This window comes from Monodelphis domestica, chromosome 4 (assembly GCF_027887165.1).
Source record: "Monodelphis domestica isolate mMonDom1 chromosome 4, mMonDom1.pri, whole genome shotgun sequence".
In the NCBI taxonomy this organism is placed as follows: Eukaryota; Metazoa; Chordata; class Mammalia; order Didelphimorphia; family Didelphidae; genus Monodelphis; species Monodelphis domestica.
Window position 1 is genome coordinate 221,829,243 of NC_077230.1, and position 25,613 is coordinate 221,854,855.

General features: G+C 36.8%; 2 protein-coding genes across 4 annotated transcripts in view; one reads left to right on the top strand and one right to left on the bottom strand.

Annotated features, from left to right (window-relative positions):
• FTCDNL1 (formiminotransferase cyclodeaminase N-terminal like) overlaps nt 1-25,613 on the bottom strand; it is a 130,991-nt gene that overhangs the window by 104,212 nt on the left and 1,166 nt on the right. The gene's annotated exons all lie outside the window — the stretch shown is intronic.
• Nucleotides 24,928-25,613, top strand: part of LOC100029874 (mitochondrial protein C2orf69) — a 73,262-nt gene continuing 72,576 nt past the window's right edge. The window contains exon 1 of one of the 2 annotated variants that reach the window (XM_001379465.4): nt 24,928-25,600. In XM_001379465.4, the coding sequence (XP_001379502.1) occupies nt 25,229-25,600 (372 nt within the window). In that variant the 5' untranslated portion in view covers nt 24,928-25,228. The remainder of the gene's footprint in view (nt 25,601-25,613) is intronic. The other variant, XM_016433763.2, reaches the window with a different exon arrangement.

Here is a 25,613-nt window from a genome sequence, read left to right on the forward strand (position 1 = left end):
GGAATTGTCACTTTTGATTGACTGATGAAGTCCTTTGCATGCAATGCAGATTCTCTCTTTTACAATATTATGCATTCTGATATATACTATCATATATACACTATGATACTATATGTATATCATATGTATATATATATACACATATATATATATAATGCACTACATGAGTTGACATTGGTTGGTCTTTTAAAAGTATTCTCAAATTCTGTTCCTTTTACTACTATAAAATGATAAGTTTGGAATGAAAGAAACAGTGGTTTTTCAAGTGGTTTTTGAGCTTCTCCACCCAGCCCAAGCTGGGGTACTTTAAGTTATTGCCAACCAAAGTGTTAACTCCAACTAGGCAAAGAGAATAAAGGATTACCTTTTTACAAGTGTAAATTCAGAATAGGCAAAGAGGACCAAGAATTTTCTTTCACAATCACTAATATGGATATACTGAGGCAGATCACAATTCATCCATATCTATCCAACTTGGGTAATTCTCATCTATGCCTTCTTATAAGTTCACTTAGTTAGTCTACCCCAAAATGCTGGCAGCCTTCCTCTAGATTGAACAACTATCTCTTCTACAGTTATCCCTCACTCTGACCATATACCTGTCCACTGATTTGGGGGTGATTCTCATAATTCTTAAAAGACTATGAGGTATTCTATAACTCATAAATATATTGAATTACCTGTGGAATAATTTCTTAAAGGATATGCATTTAAAAAGAAGCTTAACATCATTAAAAAAAACTGCAGTTTTTCAAAGGCAATTCAGTTCATTCTTTCCTTTTTGTTCTACTGTAGGATAGCTTGGTGTCTATATGCAGTCTCTGTGAAAGATATATTTATTGCTGCATCAGCTCTAGGGGTTACCATTCTCTGTCTACACAATTTTTCTCTAGCCTAAAACATCAAGTTTCATTAGTTGCTCAGGCCATAATTACTTCACTCAATGCTCTCCTCTATATTCTCCATTTTCCCCCAAACTTTTTCCCATTGTGTCCTGCCCTCTTTTATTCAGCTCCCTTTTTTGTTTTATCTTCTCTTATTAGAATGTAAGTTCCTAGAGACAATTGTTTTTGCTTTTTTTTTTCCCCACCAGTAATGCTTAGGAAATAATAAATGCCCTATCCATCTATTTATCTCATATGGATAGTTGGACTGAATTCCATCAAGTGATTAAGTGATTTCATTAAAGAAGATCTGCAATATGTTGGGGATGTACGGTATATCCACAAACAAGAATACCTGAAAGACTTTCTTCTATAAGAAGTCTTTCCTTTTCCCTTTAATGTTATCTTTTCTCTAAAATTATTTCCAACTTATCCTGTTATTTTATTTATTTATTCGCATGTTGTCTTCCCCAATGAGTGTGAGCACCTTGAAGGTAGGGTTTGGGATTGTTGTTGTTGTTTTTGCTTTTCTTTGCCTTACCAGTGCTTAAAACAGTATCTAGCATGTAGTATATGTATAATAAATGGTTGTTGACTTGACATAAGAAGACACTTCCCGAGTCCAAGGCCTTAATGTCTTTTCCATTTAGGCTTCATCTTGGTCATAGAAGATGATAGTGGAAAAAAGCATTGGTATGCATCTCCTTGTTTCATGCCTCATTTGATATTAATAATCAAAGGGTCATTTAGAAATTATTTTTGTTATGCCTTTTAATAAACTTTGAATAATTTGAGCACATACTAGAAGAGAACATTTTTTTAAAACATTTTACTTTAGTATATAATTTTTTTTTGTCACTGGGCCTTAATTTCCTTATCTGCAAAATGGGTATATTGGACTAGATGGCATAAAGTTCCTTTTAGTTCTAAATCTAAATTTTCTTCATACTAATGAATAGGTTTTTCCTCTAACCTTCAATGAGGGCATTTTTTTTATATATACCTAAATTATTCTCACAAAGATTCTATAGACCTGAAAAAGTATTGATGTTCCCTCTATTTTCTGTGAGACCTGTTCTCTTCCTTCAGATATCTTGAGAAAAAAGCCCTTCAATTCCTTCCAAGACCAACTTTCTCTATATATACTTGATTCCAGCTGTTCTTATTTTTTCCCCATGCCATTTCTACTTCCTCATAGAGCACATCTGAGACTATGAAGCTAGAGCACAAATGTAGCTCCACTGACATTGATAATAATCTATTATAAAATGTATAGTTGTTCTTTTACTTTTTCACCTGTTTGTTGTACACCTTCCGCTTTTACTCTTAAATTCTTGTAGGATGACCACTTTATTTAGTCCTTTTGCTAGAATTTCTGAAAAGTTATTTATTCTTCCACTTTTTTATGAGGCAAAACTGTTCATAATTTTTCACTATTGTCTAAACTTGTTTCTAACAGGATGTTGTGACACTTAGCTAACAAATATGCTTTGCTAGAGGTTTGGTGGCTGAAGCATTTTATAGGCCCTTCTATTCCCATGATTGCCATTTTTAGTCAGTATGCATTTTAACTGCTTACTTTGTACAAGATACTGTGCTGGACACTAGATAATTTAATTGTATAGACTTTTATTAAATTCCTACTCTATGTAGAGTAGTACCACACTAGGCTTTAGTGGATGATTAGAATTTTAGGTTAAACATAGTCCCTGTCTTAGTGTAATTTAAAGATTAGATGAAATTTGTTAAATCACAGAATTTCAGAATTAAAAGGTCATTTAATCCAACTTTTATGTGAAAGATTATTCTTTAAAATTTCTTCAATTTACTCATTCACACTCTACAACATATCTGACAAGGAGACTTTAAGAACAATGCATTATAGCAAGAGCAGCCTACTTATTTTTCAAGTGTATTACAGCTTCACAAGATTTCCATCTCACCTCCACCTCTTATATTCCCTGACTCACTACAAGACTCAACTTGGATTGCAAGTTCTAGACAAGTCCTTTTATAATTCCAATAGCTATTAATGTTCTATCACTGTGCCCCACCTCCACTCCCAGATTACCTTGTATTTGTATTTGTTGATATGTACATATTGTGTCTCTAAAGTGAAATATAAGTTCCTTGAAGAGAAGGGCTGTAGCTTACTTGTACATCCCTGTTTCTAGTATTTTGTGCAATAAGAAGTGAAATAATTATAGAATTATAACCAGCATTTATATATAGCCTACTATGCTAAACACTTTACAAATATTATACCCTTTGATCTTTACAACAACCCTAAAAAGTTGGTGCTATTATCCCTATTTTACAATTGAGGAAACTGAGGCAGGGGTTAAATTACTTCACTAGGGTTATATTTCTGGTATATATCTGAGGTTGGATTCAAACTTTGGCCTAACACCAGGCACTTTGCTTTATGTACTATGCCAACTAGCTGACTATGGTACTTAATGCTTTCTAAATTGAACTAGAAAAAAAATGGTTGGAAGGCATAAAGAATCAAATTTAAGTTCAATATAAATAAAAATTTAGTAATAATTACAACCATTTAAAAGTGGAATGGGTGGTTTCAGAAGCTATAAAGATCTTCCCCAAATACCAATGGAAATAGGGTAGATTATTTTCTAATGACCCATCTCAAAGGGAGGAAGTCCAAAAAAGAATGTATTAACCATATCCTTGGCTGAAGGAAGAATAAAATCTGGGAAGATACAATCTTACTCCCAACCTGAAGACCATTCGAGATAGAATGGAAACAATAAAGATTTCTAAAAAGATAAATGAAATGGTGAGAGAATTTAGATCAAATAAATGCCTTTCCTCTTTCCCTTCTTTCTCTATCCGCCTCCCCAAACTACAATTTTCAGAGATGTATTCTGAGATACAACAGGATTTTGTATAGTTAGGTAGGCATGAACAATAGATAGAGTGGCATGAACTTCATATAATATATACAACAAGAGTACTTGTTCATTTTCGTTTACAAAGCCCCAAAGGCTTCTGTAACATTTGCAAATAAGGCTGTAATATGTACAAATAAGGCATATATCAGTATTATGCATATATATGTATATCAGTAGACAAGGTTCAACAAAAATTGATTTCTCATATAGGTTTAAAGAGCTCTATAGTAAAAATACAGAACCCCATTTTTCATAATCTGATGAGTCCTTTCAAGTATACACACACAATTTTAAAAGGCAAATATTTGTTGGTTGAGAGCTGTAGGTTGAGAGCTGGCTGAGGTCAGATTTATGAGAAAATATGCATTTTGAGGAAAGGCTTATTTCCTAAAGTAGGACTGAGGGTTCAGGTGATTAAGTCAATAGTGTCCTTGTCACAAGACTCTGAGCAGCAGAACTATGACCTCATTAAGTTATTTTTTATATAATCTCTGACCAAACTTCACTTTACTCTTCTGTAGGAAAATTTCAATAGTATCCTGTTGTTTTCAGTGCCAATCAATACATTCATGCATAGTGCATTTCCCTTTCTTTGCGAATATCCCATAATGATTCCTTCCCATCTCCACCTCCCCCTAAATGATTTACCTTGGCATCTGATTATAGTTCAGATACCCTGGGGAACATCAGTCTATTTATATCTAATCAAATATTGTGAAATTGGTTTCAGGATCAGAATTTTTCATGAATAACCCTGTTCATCTGTTCCAAACTTCAAGTCCTTGTGCCTGACATTCTAATGATGTTACTTTTGCTCAGCTAAGGCTGGTCAAGTACCAGCAATTGATTGAGTTAATTACAAATTTGGGAGTGGAGGGATGAGTACATATTTGAATTGATCATCAGTATATAAGCTGCTTTAAAAGACAATCTGAGATTGGCAGAGGGTTATCCAGCATTGATGACATTTTCTATTGATATTCAACGGTGTGCATTTAAATATCTTTGAACAAAGTAAAATAATAAAATGTATGAACTTAAACCAAAACATTACAACTTTTTACATCTAAAAAAATTTGATACACTATACATCTTTCCTTTTGTTGGTCACCCATTTTATACTATTTGATAATGAGATGACAATATTTTTGACACAGGTCCTTTAATTCATTATGAACCCATACTTTTATCACTTTAAATATTAGATGTCTGATTAACACTTCATTTTTCCAAGTCTAGCCTTACAGTGCATAGGTTTTTAATAGAATGTTAATCTGGCAAGTACTCAGACCACTGGAACATGTTTATATTAATCCCTTGGATAAATTTTTTTAACCTTTTAAGGCTTAAAGCATAATACAAATTCATGATTCAATATTCAATCTTCATTTGGGGAATTTCTGTAGGGAAGAATTCTGATTTTCAGTATGTCAATATATTTATCAAAGTTCTCTATTTCCCCAATATATATTTAGGGCAACTATTAATTTAAAAAATACTTTTTTTTTTTCAGTGAGAGGACAAAGGTAGATGTTTTCTAGTATGATCAAGATGACTAGATCTTATAGGCTCAATTGTACTACCTCTGATTTTGGTACAACCTAAAATGAAAATAGGAGAACTGTAAAGTCAAGTCACCTTTCCAATCTTTAGCATATCAGTGTATTGTATTGTCTTAGCCATAACAAACATATTTTCATGGCAATGATTAGTGGCTGGGTTTTATTTTTACTTTCAATTTCAAGAACCCCAACTTGAGTACAGAAGTGATAACCCCTTTAAGTTAAAGATACTTCTGAAAGTCTTGACTTGTTTTCTGTGGACTAGACTCTTTTATTAAGAATGTTTTGTTAGTTCTTATATTTGGTTTTAATTTTTTACCATACTTTCCTTTGAATTTTTTTGTGAGCTTGAGTGATCAATAAATACTTGTCTTCTCCTTACCAAAAATAATTGTAATATTGCTGATTAAAATATGCTCTTTTAAAAACTATAATTTTTGCACATTTTTTTGGAGTAATTTCTATTTCTTTTTAAAAAACATATGATTAAAAAGACAACAAAGAGTGATGAAGTATCTTTTGCAGGGTCCCAAATCCCAAATTCACCTGACAAAAATAGTTAAAGGTGGAAAAACCAACTAGTTCATTTTTCTCAAATGACACTGAGGTAACTTATCTAAGGTAACACAGGTACAACTTGGCAGTCTTAGGTTTGAACCCAATGCCTTTGACTTCCAGATTTAATATGCTTCTATTTGACTTGGCAATTCCTGAAACCATCAAGTTTCTTCTTTACCGTGACCATTTCCCCCCTGCCATTTCCACCTCTTGTTCGAAGAACTGTAATCAAATCAGCATTACCACTGCCTTTGGAAAAGGCATATGGTTGATTGCCCTATTGTTTCACACTAAATCCTTGAGATTTCTCAGGCTACAACTCTCTTTCTAGGTCTCCCTTACCTGTGTTATCTTCTTCCATTAGAAACTGAACTGCTGAGGACAAAGGGACTGCCTGTCTTCATTTTATATTTGAATCCCCAAAGCTTAAGAGAACACCTAGCATATAATACTGATTTGGCAAATGTTTTTCATTTATTATATAAAACGATTATTAAACATTAAAGCACTGATTTGTTGTCTGGTATTATGTCTGGTATGAGTATGAAGTTATCTCTTCAATATTTCAGTTGGGTGTAGGGAATTTGTGAGGGGCTAGACTGTGAGAGGTGGAACTATATTTAGAAATTACCTTATGTTCTTTTCAGGGAAGTGATCAAGTGATTTTGTTGTCTGGATATGGGTGGATGGAGGGTGGAGAAAGGGAAAAGAGAAGATAGAAGAGATTCCAGAATAGCTTTCTCCATGCTGTTAATTTGGGAAAGGAAAGGGTTGTCCTTGTATTACTATACTTCTCTCAACTGGTACTCAGATAATCTGAAATGTCAACAATATATGTCAATAATATACATAGATTTTGATTTATGTAAATTCACCAGAAGGCTAAGGTTCAAGTATTGCCTCTGGCACATACTAGGCTGATTATCCCAAGACACATAATTTCTCAGTGTTACAGGCAACTCTCCAAGACTTATATAGTTTTAGAAAGAATCAGTTACATCATCAGTGAAGAAAATTTTATCAAGAGTTTCCTATACAAATGATTACAATTCTAAAAAAAACTATTTGAATGTTATAATTTAAAAATGTATTTGATTTATAATCATTTGCAATTTTACTGAAATTAAAGATGTTATTCTTTGTAACAACATTTATCAACTGGCTATAAAGGATATAAAACAAAATATAGGCAGTTTGTATAGAAAACAGAATTTGAATTTGTAGTTTTGAGAAATACTTGATTCCTTTCTCCTGCCCTTATTTTCTCTTCCCCACCCCCTTCCTTCTTCTGTGCTGCTTTAACAGCCTGTTTAGGAAGAGTAAACCATGGACAAGAAGTCCTAAAGTATAACAAGTTTAGGTTTCATAATTCACAACTTCAATATGTATGAAATTCACATTTGTTGGTGATGGTGATGAAAATCTGGTAGTATCAATTTGTTCTTTGCTCTTGTTAGTTCCTCTTCTTTTTGTGTTTTTGATACTATTTAGAAAGAATTATCCAATTATAAGTCAAAATCCTTGAATGAAAAAGCCTGCTTTCTCATGATTATTAAGAGTTGAGAATTTTAAGGAAAAAGCACTGATGTTCAAGAAATAGTTTTCTAAGTCTAACTCAACTTGGGGACTACCTAGGCTGAAGTCCTGACCACAATACTGGTCCCTCACAGTATCCATGTTACTAGGCCCATCCTTTTTGGGGACTCTATCCTACATATATTTCCACTGTACCTTCTGGAACCCATTTTATGGATAACAAAGTCTCCTTTTTGTTAGACCTGTGAATTCCCTCAGAAATTAGGACCATAGAATTAAAGCTGGAAGGGGACCACAGGGGCCATTAAGACTAATAATTTCATTTTAAAGATGTACATATATCAAAAATTTGCCTAGGTATACACACATTTCCCCTAGAGAATATAAACTTTATGAAGTCATGACCTGTTTCTTTTTGCCTTTGTCTCCCCAGTAACTACCACAGTGCCTGACATATTGTTGAAGTAGCCTGCTTTTCTGTAAAAGTACACTGTATATTGAAAGATTCTTTGGTTTAGTCTCACTTTTCTATGAAAGCCTTTTAACAATCTGGCCCTGAATTTACTCTTCCCACCTTCTTATATATTACTTCCCCTTCCATTTTCTCCATTTGGCCAAACTGGCCTTACTGTTTCTCAAATATAACATTCCTTCCTCATGACTTCATAGTGGTTGTCAAACAAGCCTGGAATTCTTACTTTTCCCTTTTGGAATTCATTGTTTCCCTGAAAACTCGTTCCTCAAATTATACATTTTACATTAAACTGATCTTACTTCCTACAATTGCTAATGTCTTCCTGATTCCAAATTTCCTTTTATATATGCACACATACATATTTCTGAATATGCTATCTCCTCTGATATAATATAAATTCCTTGAAGGGAGGAATTATTTCATATTTGTGTGACATATCCCCTGTGCCTAGAATAGTGACTAATAATCAGTGAATGAGGGTTAGCATATATTTGACTGGTTGATTTATTTTTAGGGAGATTCATTTAGCAGCAATATACAAGATAGAGTAGAATGGGATGGAGGAGGTGAACATTTTGGAAACTGGTGAATCAAAAGGAAGATTTTGCTATAATCCAGTCATGAGGTGATAAAACCTAGACTAGGGTAATGGCAGTATAAGGGAAGAGGAAAGGGAAAAGCTGAGAGATCGTTTGAAGGGGAAAAAAGGAAGCATATGTAAAATCTGGCCTATATGCAAATTGGCAGATGGGGCCCTAACCAGAGGTAGAAAAAAATATCTTGGCTTCAGTTTTAAAAATAATAAAGTTAATTTTAAATGTATTTATGTATATGAGTTTTTAAAACAACAAATTAAAACAATTAAACTAAGATTAAATATGATTGAACCAAGTTAAAAACAATGATATTCTTTTTATGATTGAGATTATTATTTTGATTTTGAATTCAATGTCTTTTAAAAATTAACTTAAAAAACAAAACCTCTCTTACTGTTGTTATACACTCATTGGGTATTAAGTTTTGTTGATAACCAAACTATTATTAATAAGCTAGTATAACTATTATTGATAATATTAATAATAATATTGTCCAGTTATTATAATAATCTAAAAGCTGTCAGGGTCAAGCTGGTTTCAGGTGGTGGATGGATGGCAGGAAGCAGTTTGATACAACTCTTCTTTATTTCTATAAGGAGAGGCAGGAACAGGAGACAGCTCTCAAATGAACAGTATCTAAAGTAAAAATCTACTTTTTGTGTTAGAGAAAAGACACTGTCTCTAATATAGATAGTCCAACTGCTTTTGTAGTAATCTTTGTCCTTATAGTGTCCTTGAAAATAGTCCAGTTGTTCATAAAAATAGTGTCCCATTTTCCTTGTAGTATCTTTCACTCTTGCTTCTCAACTTCAACTGATGGTACTCTCTTTACATTCTTGGTGGCAGCTTTTTTACTTCAAAAAAAGTTCCTGAAATTCCTATGACATTCATGAAGCCTATTGAATTACACTTTGAATCAGGTATAGTCATTAAAACCAATCTAGATGCACCAGTATCTAATGAACAATCATAAAGAGTATTCCCAACTTTATGCGTTCTATGCTATTTGGGGGAGAATGAACTGGGATAATAGGTATTAGTATCTCTGGGTCTGAAAATTGAATTTTTTCAGTATCTGATTCTATAGTTCTTTCTCCCATTATACCTTCATAATGGACCATGTGCCCCTTTCTGGGATTCTTCTCTTTGAGAATAATTTGCATTTTGATTTTGGGTATTGTGTGGGCATACACCACTCCTAACATACTGTAACAATTCATTTACTTCATTCTGGCTATAATTTATAGCATATCCATTTCCATTTCTAAAACTGCCTTGGTTGTAATTATTGTAATTATTATTGCTGCTGTTACTGAAATTATTGTTGCCCCTAAAGTTGGTCCCATCCTCAAAATTCCTAAAAATTTGGTTCCAGTCCAATTATACATTAGATGTCCCTTTTTGCCTCACATATAGCATGTTAGTGCTTGGTCATTGTATTGTCTTTGATTTCTAAATTGTCTTTGATCCCTGACAACAGTTAATGCAATAGTTCTCTCCTTTCTCAACTTTATCCAGTTCCTTTTTAGTGCCCTTATTTCTTTCCCTAATTCTTCCACTAGTTACATCATCTCATTTTTCTTGATGCCCCATGTACACATACATAGCAACTCGCTTTAATTCATTGAGTTTCATCTCTATCAAGTTGGGACAATGAAGTTTGAAATGATTTTTGACTACCATGCAGCAGTTCTTTACAAACTGTCTGAAAATGTCCCTTTATTCTGAAATGTCTAGACCTATGTATCTTTCCCCAAGCTCTAATAATCTATCTATGAATGTAGATGGATTCTCTCCAATTTTCTTGACTTAATATTTCAAACTTATTCCATGTCCTTGGCCTGTCTGAGCATGTTCTCATTGCTTTAATAACTGCTTGCCTAACCTTTACCAATTTCTCAAAATCTTTGTCATTATTTATATTCCACACTGGGTCTCTGTCTGGCCAATCTGCTGTGCTCCAGCCTTCATTACTTTTTTTAAACCCTTACCTTCCATTTTGGAATCAATACTGTATATTGGTTCTAAGGCAGAAGAGTGGTAAGGACTAGGCAATGGGAGTTAAGTGACTTGCCCAGGTTCACACAGCTGGGAAGTGTCTGAGGCCAGATTTGATCCTAGGACCTCCCATCTCTAGGTCTGGCTCTCAATCCACTGAGCTACCCAGCTTCCCCCTCCAGTCTTTATTATTTACTCTAATCACTTTCTCTTTTTTCCATTTAGATAAAAGTTTATCCATTAAAAATTCAAAATCATAAAGAGCTAAATCAATTGTACAAAAAATCAAGCCATTCTCCAATTGATAAATGGGCAAGGGACATGGATAGGCAGTTCTCAGATAAAGAAATCAAAACTATTAACAAGCACATGAAGAAATGTTCTAAATCTCTTATAATCAGAGAGATGCAAATTAAAACAACTCTGAGGTATCACCTCACACCTAGTAGATTGGCTAACATAACAGCAAAGGAAAGTAATGAATGCTGGAGGGGATGCGGCAAAGTAGGGACATTAATGCATTGTTGGTGGGGTTGTGAACTGATCCAACCATTCTGGAGGGCAATTTGGAACTATGCCCAAAGGGCGACAAAAGAATATCTACCCTTTGATCCAGCCATAGCACTGCTGGGTCTGTACCCCAAAGAGATAATGGACAAAAAAACTTGTACAAAAATATTCATAGCTGCGCTCTTTGTGGTGGCCAAAAACTGGAAAACGAGGGGATGCCCATCAATTGGGGAATGGCTGAGCAAATTGTGGTATATGTTGGTGATGGAATACTATTGTACTAAAAGGAATAATAAAGTGGAGGAGTTCCATGGAGACTGGAACAACCTCCAGGAAGTGATGCAGAGCGAGAGGAGCAGAACCAGGAGAACATTGTACACAGAGACTAATACACTGTGGTATAATCGAATGTAATGGACGTCTCCATTAATGGCGGTGTAATGTCCCTGAACAATTTGCAGGGATCCAGGAGAAAAAAACACTATTCATAAGCAAAGGATAAACTATGGGAGTGGAAACACCGAGGAAAAGCAACTGCCAGCATACAGCGGTTGAGGGGACATGACAGAGGAGAGACTCTAAATGAACACTCTAATGCAAATATTATCAACAAAGCAATGGGTTCAAATCAAGAAAACATGTAATGCCCAGTGGATTTACGCGTCGGCTATGGGGGAGTGGGGGGGAGGAAAAGAAAATGATCTATGTCTTTAATTAATAATGCTTGGAAATGATCAAATAAAATATATTTAAAAAAAATAAATCTATTCCCCTACAAAAAAAAATTCAAAATCAATCCATGCTGGGTTATACTGTTTTCAATTCCTTTCTTTTTTATAACAGCTATCGGTTCCTCCTCAAAAGAAGTACTGAATTTGAACCCTTCCATGTCAGGTAGAATGAATGACCTATGTGTGGAAAGGAAACTAGACTGACAGTTTGTGGGGGAAGGGGCCAACTGGGAGTGGCAGTTGGGTCTTGTGACTAGCACTTCCTTCCTGTTGGGAGTTGGAACTTGCTTCCTGGTGTTGGAGGAGGGAGAAGCTCATTCAGCCCAGTCTGGAGTGGTGAGCCTCTTCTTGGTTTAGTCAGAAGACACAGGCTTCTCAAGGTTAGATCTGTTCTTGTTTGCTTTCTGTCTACTGCTAAGATTCTGAATTATACAAAACTGGACTGATATAGAGTAGACGGGAGTGGGAGAACCCTCCGCCAGCCTCTGGGGCCTGGCCTTATACTCTGAAGCTAAGGAAAAACTCCAATTCCAACTGGTTATTAACTTTATATTATTTGAATTCACAGACAGATAAGTGGACTATCTTTTCTGATCATAGAGGGAACTGCACTTCAGTTCACTCATTCCAGGACAAAGAGGCCTTATCGAACCCCTGCTGCTTCTTCTCAGCAGGGGGGATCTCCCTCCCTTGATTCACCAAGCAATATACACTCTCTCCCCTTAACTCCTCCATACCCCATACACACCTCCCATTATCCCCATTTTTCCAATCCTATTTCTTTTCCCAATAAATATAACATATGCTGCCTAATGTAAGGGGTAAATTTAGGGGGTTTTGATTAATATATTATCCTTATGGTCACCAGGGATTAATTCAAATCCCGATAAAAATACTCAAGTTAGTTTGGGAATTTTATGGTGGTTTAATTAATAGAGGGAAGGAATTAAGAAGAAGAGAGAGGGAAAAGTGTATAACATTTCTCCAGCCTAGCCTGAGCCAAGGGAAGTTCAGAGACCTTCCAGGCACAAGGCCTCCTCCAAGATGAGGGGCCTCCTAGGAGGATGGCATTTTTAGGAAAGGGAAAGGGAAAAAAGGAATCAGCCTAAACTCTGAGAGAGCTCAGGGAAGATGCCTCACCTGAACCATGGTACGAAGCTTCTCCCAGTTACCTCATCAAGGATGCTCACCACCATACCTGGACAATAGCTGCAGTCACACTAAGATGCCAAGATACCCAGCGCGCTGCCACCAGTCACCTCTCCACCAAAGGAGGCCAGAGAGAGGAAGTGACGTGAAATATATAGACCGTATTTAACATCACTTCCTGCGTTTCACATGTACCAATGGTAGCTTAAGCTTGACTTAAGACAGCCCAGGGGGTCTGTTGTTTCTTATTTGTCATTTGCTAGCACATGTTTGTCATAGGCCATCCTTCTCAACACTTAATCCTTAAGTAGGGGTGTAGACATTCCTGTTTGTTAGGCTAAGCAGGGTGGAATAAATCTAAAATTCACACTAAAACTTATGAGCTCATGCTCAGAGTAAAATTTGGCACCTCACAGAGAGGGAAAAAGCAAATGACATTGGCATTCTTTAGTTTTTGCTTAGTTGTTGTGTTGGCAATAGTGTTAAAAGCAGTATCCGTGGTGGAATCCGTTTTGAGAAATTTAGTTAATACATAATCTCATATTGTTTTGAGATTGTTTTGGTTAACTGGGCAATGAACTACTCCAAATACATCAGCCTGACTTGCTGGTTTTTTGCTTATCATTTATCTGTTTCTTCTTGCTGTTATTAATAACTGAATATAGATGGTACCCCTCTAATAATACCACTATCATGATAACTGTATATATCGGTATTAATTGTAATATGTCTTTCATTGTGATATCTAGCATCCTATTAGTAGTTAAAGGCAATGGAAGGTGCTGGAGGTAATTTAGTGAATCATGGTCTGAAATACCATGGTTCCTGTTTGCTTTTTGTCTATTTTTGATTCTTGGTTCGAAAATCCTGTTGCTTGCCAAATGTAATAGGTAAACAATAACTGGTGTATTGATAACCAAACTATTATTAGTAAGTTGTAATAACTATTATTGATAATATTAATAATATGGTAAAGACTAGTGTTCATGGTGATTTAGAAGGGTGACTGGGATTTTATTTAATCCAGTCTGGAGGGATGATCTTCTGAGGCTCAGAGAGCTAAATGGCTTCTCTCTGTCCAAGACCAGTAGATAACCAATATGACTCCACTTAAACGATAACAGGGTTTTATTATAAATTGTTGATTGGGATAGGGTTAGGTATGTGGGCTGAGTGATTTCCCCAATACTGATTGAATCTACCTTTGTCCTGCTATCTGACTTTGCATAAAGTCACTTCAGTCTTCAGCAAAGCTGAGGTTACACTATCTTCCTCTCTGCCTCAATTCTCTCCATCTAATCTGAACTAACCTAGACTAAGCCCACATAGAACATAGTCTCTAGAAAAAGTTGCATATTATAATGGAGTCAAGTGCCAGGAGTGACCGAGACCAAAGCCCCACAAGGCAAACTGAGCAGTTCAGGTCACTGTTGTTTGAAATGCCTGCTTGAGACTTCTCCAGATGTAGTATCAGAGTATAGAATCAAAAGATATTCAGGAACTGGCTGGGTACTTTCAGGAACAGGTTGGATGTCAAGAGGAAGGAGCTGAGTTTTGGAGATCCTTTCTTCTCCAGAGTCTCAACCCAACTCCTTGATGGCAGTTACTTCCCTCATAACCTCACCCTTGGATTCTGAGGGCTTCTTCTTCACTTCCTGGTTTCCTTCATTCCATCAACTCTGTCTCTTCACTCTGGTTCATTATTTCCTTCCAAAATTCCCCTTAACAGGTTGTCCCCTTTCATGAATTGAACATGAATCTTAATACTTACCTTCAAATCTTGTTCTATTCTCTAATCCCCCAAAACAGTAAACTCTCTCTACATTTTCCTATGCTATATCCTACCTTAACAATTCCTAATATTGGACATCCCCCAGGAAAGAAAATAAGATAAGGGTAGGGTTTACACAATGCTAACAAAGTTTCAACACAACAGAACCTTTGTACATTCCCAATATAGCAAACACCAATATTGCTTATCAGTATTACAAATTGCAAACTCATAGAACACCATAACACTAGAACAACTATTTCTAAATCAATTACCACTTACTCTTATAATACTAAACTAATGCACAAATCTTTTTTTCTATAACTACTAATATACCAGAACAACATTTAATAGTTAAAATTTTCCACAAAACACAATTTCAGCCATAACTTTTACAACAAATTTCATTAAAGGAAAAAAATTTTCTGATAGTGCAGTTTAAAACTCTAATCTGAATAAATTCAAACAGTCTTATCCTAGTTGCTATACTAGATCTTTATAATTAAGTTGTTACATTAAGCTTAGAACTAACTTTTCTATCTTCTTCTATATCTAGTCTTTATACAGTTACAGAATTACAATATTTATATAATTACAAGAATTTTATTTTATAAATATGTATATATACAGATTTATGTACATATATCTACAAAGTATATCTTCCTGTCATCATTTTTTAATCCTCTCTATGCCCTGATATCAAATAGAAAATCTACAGATCCTTCTATTCAATGAATACTTTATAAATCTAAAATTGACTATTTACATATTTAGGATTATATTTTCCTTCAAAAAGACTCCCATTTATCTATATGTGGTCAGCAAAATATATACATTTTGTGAACCATGTGCACTGTTTTATATATAGTGTTGGATGCAATACTTAGTGTCATACTTCAGAATTCCACTTCACAAGTTGACTGATGGAAATCTCTTCTCTCTTCCATGTATGTACATGTTGCATGCCCTAACATATGAATATGTGGGTCTGTCTTTCAGCACACTGCATCTTACACATGTGCTGTTTCCCATCTGTCTTCCTCACATTTACAAATTTTCACAGTCTTTCCTGTCTTTATTGTTCTTCTAGCTCCAAAGTCTCTTCTCTTTCTGTTCTCAAGTCTTTTCTTCAAGCTTTCCCTCTGGGCTGGTATATCTGGAACTTTTCCTACTGCTAGTCTATAGTTGCCGAATGTATACTTGACTGACATTTCTCAGCTTTCTTCTAATCAATTTCAGGAATTTCTGTCTCCCTATCTTCTAATTCTGGTTCTGCCTGATTCTTTTTCTCATTTTCATCATTCTGATCACCATTTTTACTCTGATTTCCCCTATTTCTGTAAGTTTTTTGGATTTTCCCATGGGAATAGTGAACCCAAGCATCCTTCCCTAAGACTTTTATAGATGATGGACTTGTGAGCAAAACTTCATATGGACCCAACCACTTCTCTTCTGTGGCTGATTATTTATTATTATTATTTATTGGTCAGAATTTTTAAGAAAAACTGAATCCCAGGGCTTTATGCTATGTAGGGAATAATCCAATGGTGTGGATTCTTGGATTATCCCCCTTTTCATGGAGGTCTCTCAGTCTCTGTTGTAATAATTTTACATAAACAGCCAGTTGACAATCACCTCCCAACACAGAAATAAAACTAGGTTGACACATTCTAGCTTGTAAGGGGATATGGCCATGCAGCATTTTGAATGGAGAAAAATGTAAATCTTCCCTGGGTCTTGTTCAGATATAGAAAAGCAGTAGGGGTAATATTTCAGTCCATTTTAAATGAGTCTCTGAACAATCTTTCCCGATCAAAGTCTTGATTTCCCTGTTCAATCTTTCTACCTGTTCAGAGCTCTGTGTATGGTAAGGAGTATGAAAACTGGCTTTGATACCCACATTTCCATATATTTGTTTCAAAATGGACTAAGAGAAATGTGATCCATGGTCAGAATCCACAAAAGATGGCACTCCAAACTGCAGTATTATTTCTCTCAATAGTACTTTTACTACAAACACTACATTGTTCTTATTTGCAGGAAATGCCTCTGGCCACCTTATCAGCCTGTCAACTATTACTAGACAATATTTAAACTTCCCAGATTTAGACATGTTGATGAAGTCTATTTGTATGCTCTCAAATGGAGTAAAAGCTAATGGTCTACCTCCAAAACCTCTCTTCTTAAACACTTCTTGATTATATCTCATACAAATATTACATTTTCCACAGACTTTAATAGCAATTGATGTAATTTCAGGTGCTAGCCAAAATCTCCAGATTGTATTGATCATAATTTATGTCACAAAGTGCCCTTTCTCATGTACAGAGTTGCACACATGATAAAAACACTTTTTAGGCAAGATGGGTTTCCCTGTGTCTGCAAACCAAATTCCTCCAATCTCCTTGGCACCAAAGTTCTTTATCCATGTCTGGACTTTCAAATCATTATAAGCATTAGTAAAATCTGCTTCTTCAATGACTGAAAGACTTAGAACACGAATCGGTCCTTTTTGGGCAGTGAATTTGGCTGTTACATCTGCCCTATGATTTCCCTTCGACACAAAATTTGTTCCAAAGCTAGGTGCAGAACAGTAGATCACAGTAACCTCCTTAGGCAGTTGTATTGCCTCTAGCAACTCTGCAATGACTTTGTCATAGGTTTTTCTCTTTCCCTACACTCGTTAGAAACCCTCAGTTCTTCCAGTTTTCCCCTGTTGCATGGACTACACCAAATGCATATTTGGAGTCTGTGAAAATATTTACTCTCATGCCTTTCCCAATCTTGCAGGCTTGGGTTAGAGCCACAAGCCCAGCTCCTTGAGTGCTGACAGTTGGGCAATGATCCATACCACAGCATCTCTGTTTCTGTCACCACTGCTGCTCCCATAAATCTCTTCCCACCATGTATATAACTCAAACCATTGGTAAAAATCTCTAAGTTTGGATTTGTCATTGGAGTATCTTTCAAATCCATCCTATTTTTTTCTACCAATGATATTACATCTACACAGTTATGAATTGGTTGTCCATGGAGTGGTAAATCTGTGAGAAGCGTTGCATGATTCAACATACTGTATCTTTTCAAGCTGATGTTCTCATTACTCAGCAACACTATCTCATATTGTGATAGTCGTTGCTGTGTAAAGGCTTGCAAATTGCATCTTTTCAAGATTGCTTCAAGTTGGTGAGCAGAATATAGGCTTAGTTTCGATCCCAACACTAGATCTGTTGACTTTTGGATCAATCGAGCTATAGCTGCAATTGCTCTTAGACATGGAACCATACACTTTGCCACTGAATCTAATTGGGCACTGTACTATGCTACAGGTCTGAAATTTGGTCCTACCGTTTGTACTAAGACTCCTGAAGCTATCCATTTTGAATCATGAACAAAAAGATGAAATTCCTTGTCAGAGTCAGGTATATCCAAGGCTGGAGCTATTAAAATTGACTCTTTGTTTTGCTAAAATTTACAAATGTTCTGAATTCATTCTCAATGGTTCTGTTACGTTATTTTTTGTGAGGTCAGTTAAGTACTTTGTTATTTCACTATAGCCTGGAATCCAGTGTCTACAGAATCCTGTCACTCCCAAAATAGCTCTCAGTTGCCTCTTGGTCTTTGGCACACTGAGTTTTTGTATGTCACTTATTCTTTTCTTAGATATCTGCCTTTTCCCCTTTTCCAATATGAAGCCCAAATATTCTACCCTGGGCAAACACCATTGTAATTTTGATTTTGACATTTTATGCCCTCTCTCATATAGTTTTTTTTTTTAAACCTTTACCTTCCATCTTGGAGTCAATACTGTGTATTGGCTCCAAGGCAGAAGAGTGGTAAGGGGCTAGGCAATAGGGGTCAAGTGACTTGCCCAGGGTCACACAGCTGGGAAGTGTCTGAGGCCAGATTTGAACCTAGGACCTCCCGTCTCTAGGCCTGGCTCTCAATCCACTGAGCTACCCATCTGCCCATCTGCCCCCTCTTATATAGTTTACACAGCAGTTTTATATTGTCCTTAAGACTAATCTTTGCATTTGGGCTTGTTAATAATATATCATTGACAAAATGAACTAAAGTACTTTCTTTGAACACAATTGTTTTTAGATCTTGCTTTAAAATTTGGCAGAAGATACTTGCAGATTCTGACCAACCCTGGGGCAAACAAGTCCAAGCAAACATGGTTCCTTCCCAAGTGAATGCAAAAATTTTCTGTCTTCATGAATGGGAATTAAAAAATATGCTGAGCACAGATCAACAACTGTATAATATCTGGCTTTGATAAGGATATTTACAGGGCTTGGAATGATTGGATGTGATTTTATTAGGAAATTATTCACTGCTCCTAAATCCTGTATAAATCTCCCATGTTGTTTTGCCGTGGCTATCTAATTTTGCTTTCTTGATAGGCATTATGGGTATATTTATACACTGTTGGAACAATTATTTTTTGGTTCAGGAGGCTCTAGATAATTGGTTTTATGCCCTCAACAGCTTCTTTACTTAGTTTATACTGCAGTTTTCATGGTGGTGTTCCCTGTTTTGTCCTCACTTTTACTGTTGAATGCTTAGCCCACACCCTGTCTGGTATTTCATTAGGGATTGCATAGATTGAGTTTACTTTCTCTTCACCTACTATTACATCTAAAAATAACAATGGATAGGCTTGCAATGCATCCTTTGCAAGATGTAGCATAATTTTCCCAGAAGGATCACATTGAATAGTTGTACCTAATTTACATAGTCTCTACCCATAAGATTTGCTGGACATTCTAGAATAAGCAAAAAAGCAAGATCCATGGGTAAGGGACCTAGGATAACCATCTAAGATTGTAATCTTGGAACCTTTGTTCTACCTGTAGTCCCCATTACTTCTACAGACCCAACTATTTTGCTATTCTCAGGTGTTTTTAGCACTGACTTACTAGCCCCTATGTCAAGTAAGACTGAAAAAATTTCCTCCCCAACTTTAATTGCAACATGAGGTTCACTTGTATTAGGAGGTTCAAACATTTAAACCACTGGTGCTTCTAATTCAATTTTGCTTAAATCCCAATCATCTGCTGTATGTGCATTAACATTAGCTACTCCACTTTCCCCTAGAGATTCAGCTTCCAGCCCACATTCCTCTTTTACTGTTACTATACTTGCTCACATATAAGTTCTCTTTAAGCTCACTGTTCCTTATTTCTATATCTTTGCAATCTTTTTTCTGATATAGTATTGCCCACTATTAAACTCATTTCTTGCTCACTATTTACTATAACATTATCTTCATGCATCTCCCCTTTATTAATATGATTTCACTCACCATTTGCTTCTATCACTGTTCCATTTAGCTCACAGGTTTTTGCACTAATATTTTCTTGCCTCATTAACTTCTCCTTATTTGCATTATTTTCATTTCCTATATTCTTTTCTAATATTAGTGTCACTATCTCTTTCACTATCTCCATTTCCTCCATTCCTTTTGGTAATACTTTTTATTCCCATCTCCCCATAACATGGCTTCATAATTGACCTTCTTGTTTTATTCCCCTAGCTGCTATTGAGGAATACTTAGGTCGCGCACCTTCCTGAATGAATTTCTGCATTGCCCTAAGATTTGGGTCTAGGATTCCTGTGTCTGCCTGAAGACTAGGTATATCCCATAGTGGAAGCATTGACATTTCACCATTACTTTGTTCCTGATCCCCCTTATTGTCATTTTCCTTCACTAGTGTCTGTTGTTGTTTTGCCTTGTTTTTCATTTCTTGTAATTCCCCATTAATTTTCTCTAGTTTGGTTTCCATGTTTGCTATTTCTTTTTTTAGAGCTAACATCATTAACTTTAATTTGGTCTCATCTTTAACTGTACCTTTTTTCCTAAATAGCTTGCCCATAATTTTTTCCCCAGTACAATAAATCTTTTTCAGTATGTACGGCAACATTAGAATCACAGATATGTATGATAGAGTTTTGTCTGTTTCCATCTTCAGCCATTTCACTTTCCCATACAAATTCATCATGACATAAATGAAATCAGCAATCATCACAAAAAGTAAGTGATAACAAAGAAATATGGCTTGGTATAAGCCAGCTATAATTCCCATTATGACAACTACTTTGTATCCCTTTGTATTGTCTCAAGCCTCAAAACAGGAAAAAAATGTCATTTAATACTGGCCCTTTAAGAATTCTACTCCTCAGGAATGATGGTGTCTTCTGATAGGGTAGTCTAGTTGCTAGGTAGAATATGACAACTAGAGCTCAGAAATTTCTAATATGGCCACTCTACTGTTACACAGGCCTTCAAGGCCCAAATCTCTCTGTGACCAAAAATCACTTTTTCTGTCCTCAAATTTGTTCAGTGTGACCAGATTAAAATCCTAGCCTTGCTTGCCAACTGTTAAAGGTGATTTAGACAGGTGACTAGGATTTTACTTAATCCAGTCTGGAGGGATGATCTTCTGAGGCTCAGAGAGCTAAATGGCTTCTCTCTGTCCAAGACCAGAAGATAACCAATATGACTCCACTTAAATGATAACAGGGTTTTATTATAAATTGTTGATTGGGATAGGGTTAGGTATGTGGGCTGAGTGATTTCCCCAATACTGATTGAATCTACCTTTGTCCTGCTATCTGACTTTGCATAAAGTCACTTCAGTCTTCAGCAAAGCTGAGGTTACACTATCTTCCTCTCTGCCTCAATTCTCTCCATCTAATCTGAACTAACCTAGACTAAGTCCACATAGAACATAGTCTCTAGAAAAAGTTGCATATTATAATGGAGTCAAGTGCCAGGAGTGACCTACTTCACCTTGATGAGACCAAAGCCCCACAAGGCAAACTGAGCAGTTCAGGTCACTGTTGTTTGAAATGCCTGCTTGAGACTTCTCCAGATGTAGTATCAGAGTATAGAATCAAAAGACATTCAGGAACTGGCTGGGTACTCTCAGGAACAGGTTGGATGTCAATAAGAGGAAAGAGCTGAGTTTTGGAGATCCTTTCTTCTCCAGAGTCTCAACCCAACTCCTTGATGGCAATTACTTTCCTCAGAATCCTCATCTGCTGATTCTAAGGGCTTCTCCTTCACTTCCTGGTTTCCTTCATTCCATCAACTCTGTCTCTTCACTCTGGTTCATTATTTCCTTCCAAAATTCCCCATTATACCAGTTAATATAATCAACTAAAGCTGTCACAGCCAAGCTGGTTTCAGGTGGTGGATGAATGGCAGGAAGCAGTTTGATCCAACTCTATTTACTTATTTCTATAAGGAGAAGCAGGGACAGAAGACAGGATTTAGGAATAGGGCAGGAATCTCTTAAACCTAACACTAATTTTTTAAAATGAAACAACCCCCACAAACTATTCCTCATGGAGCTTCTTCTTGTCCACCAAGGTGGACCTGCACTGATCTATACTCTCTGACTAAAGATGAAATTTTATCTTATTATCTTATCCTAAGCTAAATTATAAAATCTTAAATTGATATGAATTCTTCATCATCAAACACCTCCTTAAAATATTAAATCAACTTTCAAATATAATTGTCAGTTAGCCTCTCTCCTCAGTTGAAAAAAACCTGTTCTTCAGCTCCCCCTCTGGTGAAGAGGAGAAAAGCTCTCAGTTAAAATACTCTTCTCAGTTTATTATGTATCTCAGATCTCAAGTAAATAGTATTTAAAGTCACTAAAATCTTTTTTCTGTCAGAGAAAAGACACAGCCAGCAACTGTCTCCAAAACAAATCTGAAAGACCCCCTCAGAACTACCAACTGACTATCTTTATGCTAGGTCTCTTAAAGTGACCACTGCAAATTTTGTCTTCCCTCTTAAAGGGGGCAGCGTAAAAGTGGACAAACCCTTTCTCTGACCTTAAACCTGTTCTTAATGAAAGCTAAATAAATTCTTATCACAACTGTTTACTTGTTTTATATAACCAGAGCCATTTTTGTAAGCATTTAGATGGAAGTAGCTAACTTGGTACCAGTAAATATAAATTTATGCTTGCTTACTTCATTATGATGTTGACTGTGATACAATGATATGGCTCAGAAAGGCAAATTTACTCTACCTTTTGCTGTGATGTCACTCACTGTATACTGAGCTATACTTGTAAGAAGTTTATTACAAGTTTATTTTCATACATGTAATAATAACCTGACAGCTTATGTTAGAAGCAGCAGTTGTCTTCTGTTTATGTTTCTCCATATAGGTCAAAGAAAATATTAAAAAGTCATAGAATTACCCTTTGGGAAATACCACATATCTAAGATATAATAGGAACAGTGGTTATACAGCATATTTTCCTTTATAAAGCCTGACATATTGTTGGTACGCAATAGATGTTATTGTAATAATAGTTTTAAAGTTAATTACCATTGTTACTTCACGATTGGAATGGATTCAGAATACAGATTGTAGGTGCATATTTGAATATTTACAATGAAAAGTGCTTACTATCACTCTTAGGAATATCACCAATGTATCTATATTGATAGCCAACTCTCAAATTAATAAAGGATGACTTGTAACCTGGAATTTTTTCCTTCATTCCTAGTCATACTATGACATGCCATATGCCATACTGTAATATTCCTTCAAGTACCACAATCAAGAGGTGATTGTAAATCTTAACCAGTTTAGATCAAAGGTAGGTTATTAAAATGCCATTTTCTAACATCATTCTCATGGTACACTGGAAGCAAACCATGGATTTGAAGAAAAATGTGTTTGCATGTTAGCTCTGCCACTAACTACTTATGTAACCCTAAGTCATTGAACCTGTAAATCTATGATCCTACATACTCAATATAGTCTAAATTATATATAGATATCAAGTTTAACATAGACTCTGGTTTTGCAACTTGCTGAGTTAAGAGTTGCTGGGTTCAGGAGTGTGGGAAAGGGAATAAGAAGTATGTGTTAGAGGAAGAAGTTGAATTTAGATCTTTGGGGCTGTCAGGACATTCTATTCAATGATACTTTGCAGCCTCCCCTTGAAATGACTACTTGTAAAAAATTAATTCCAACTCAAACATTACTAACAGGAGTATTTCTCAAAAGATAATTTTAATATCAAAGGATTAAGTTAACTTAGAAAAACTTTTTTTGTATAACAACTTTTATTAAAGTGTTTCATAAGTTACAAATGAAGTGCAGGTTATGTTATCATGTGCTATCATAAAGCTATCCGGAAAAAAAAAAAAACTCTTGATTCTTTGTTTAGGCTAAGAAGGAGCAAAGAAGGAGCATTTTCAACTACAATCTAAATTTTGTTAAAAACAAAATAAGTATCTTAATAGTTTTAGTTCCATTTCTCAAGAAGTCTAAACCCAAACTTTTAAAACTATGCAATGTTGGTCCCTTTTATAAAGGGATTCACCTCATGAAGTCTTTTTGCATCATATTGATAACCCTCAAATGATCAGGATATCCTGTACAGAGGGACTTGCCACAAATTTGTCTCCTAGAGAACTAGGAGTTTGAGTCACAGGTTCTGGGGTGGATGTGACCTTGGGACAATCTGCTTCACTTAATTCTAATTACCTCTGTTTCCTCATTGTAAAGTGAAGAGGTTGGAAAAGGAGATTCCCAAATTGTAGTACTACCCATGCTAAGTTTCTGTAACAGATTGGTTTTTGGAGTCACCTACCAAGGATTTACCTACAGAAGTACAACTTGGCCCTCGGAAAAAATGAATTCTTCAAATAACATCGTCATGAGGGCTGAACCTCCAACAATTCCGAGGAGCGATGGAAGTATATACTTATCGCTCTTTTCTTTCTTGACCCTTTAAGAGAAGTCGTTTTCTTCGTCCAGTCACAAACTAAACTTGCAGAAGTAAAACAAACTTCGTCAGCTCAGGGAGACCAGGTTTTACTCCGAGCCTGCGCAGACACCAAAGGGCCCGACTTCCCAAAGGAAAGGGCGGGAGCTTGGAGGAAAAACTGAGGGCCCGCGCCAAAAGACGGGCTCTCCATACACGAGGCCCGCACACGAAGCCTAAGTCGCAGGAACTGCATACTTTTGAGGACCCGAGGACTTAATTAGTCTCCCATCGAAACCACAAGCCGCGGGACATTGCCTCAGATAAGATTCGTGCCTCACAATCCCAGTCTCCGAATTGTTGGAGAGCTACTATTACAGCCCGCCCCAGCTAACGCGCATGCGCCGCAACGGAATTAACGCCCACCCCTTCTCTTTCGGTCCCCGTTTCCTTCCCTTCCCCCTCCCAGCCCGAAGACTTTCTGACACTTCCGTTTTGAACTGCCCGGCGAGACCCAAGCCTACCAATAACAAACTCTCTTCCTGAAGAAACGCCCCGTCCCCGCCCTCCGGCCTCAATAACTAGACCCTTTTCCCCACCCCTTCTCTCCACCTCTACTAGCTCCCTCTATCGGCTTCCTCTTACGCACGCGGGGCGCGCGGACGTCGCCTTCTGACGACAGCGCCAACGCCACCGCCGCCGCCGCCTCCCGTTCCCCCTGACCGGCGGTTGGGGTTGGCGGCAGGTGTAGTGGCTACGGAGAGGGACCTGCCGGAGCAGCCGCGGGCGGCGGCGGCTTCATGAGCCTCCGGCTGTCGCCGCCCCAGTCGCTGACTCTGCTGCTGCTGGTCGTGACGAGGGGCAATTGTGTCTTCCTCTCCCAGACAAGGGTCATGTACGTGTGCAGCAGCAGCACCACCAGTAGCAGCGGCTGTGGGGGTCGCGCCACCCCAGCCGTGGGCTACCAAAGCGTGGTGGCTGACAACCAGTGCCTGCGGCTGCCTTCCGTGGCAGGCGCAGATCCCCAACGCTGCAACGAGCTGCTCTTGTTGGCGGCGGCGGGACTCCGCGAGCAGGAGAACCAGCGGAGTAGCCTCGGGGAGGAGAAGCCAGAGACTTCCGCGGAGGCAGCCCCCCAGCATCACGTCCTCTACTTCCCCGGAGATGTCCAGGTAGGTGGCGACC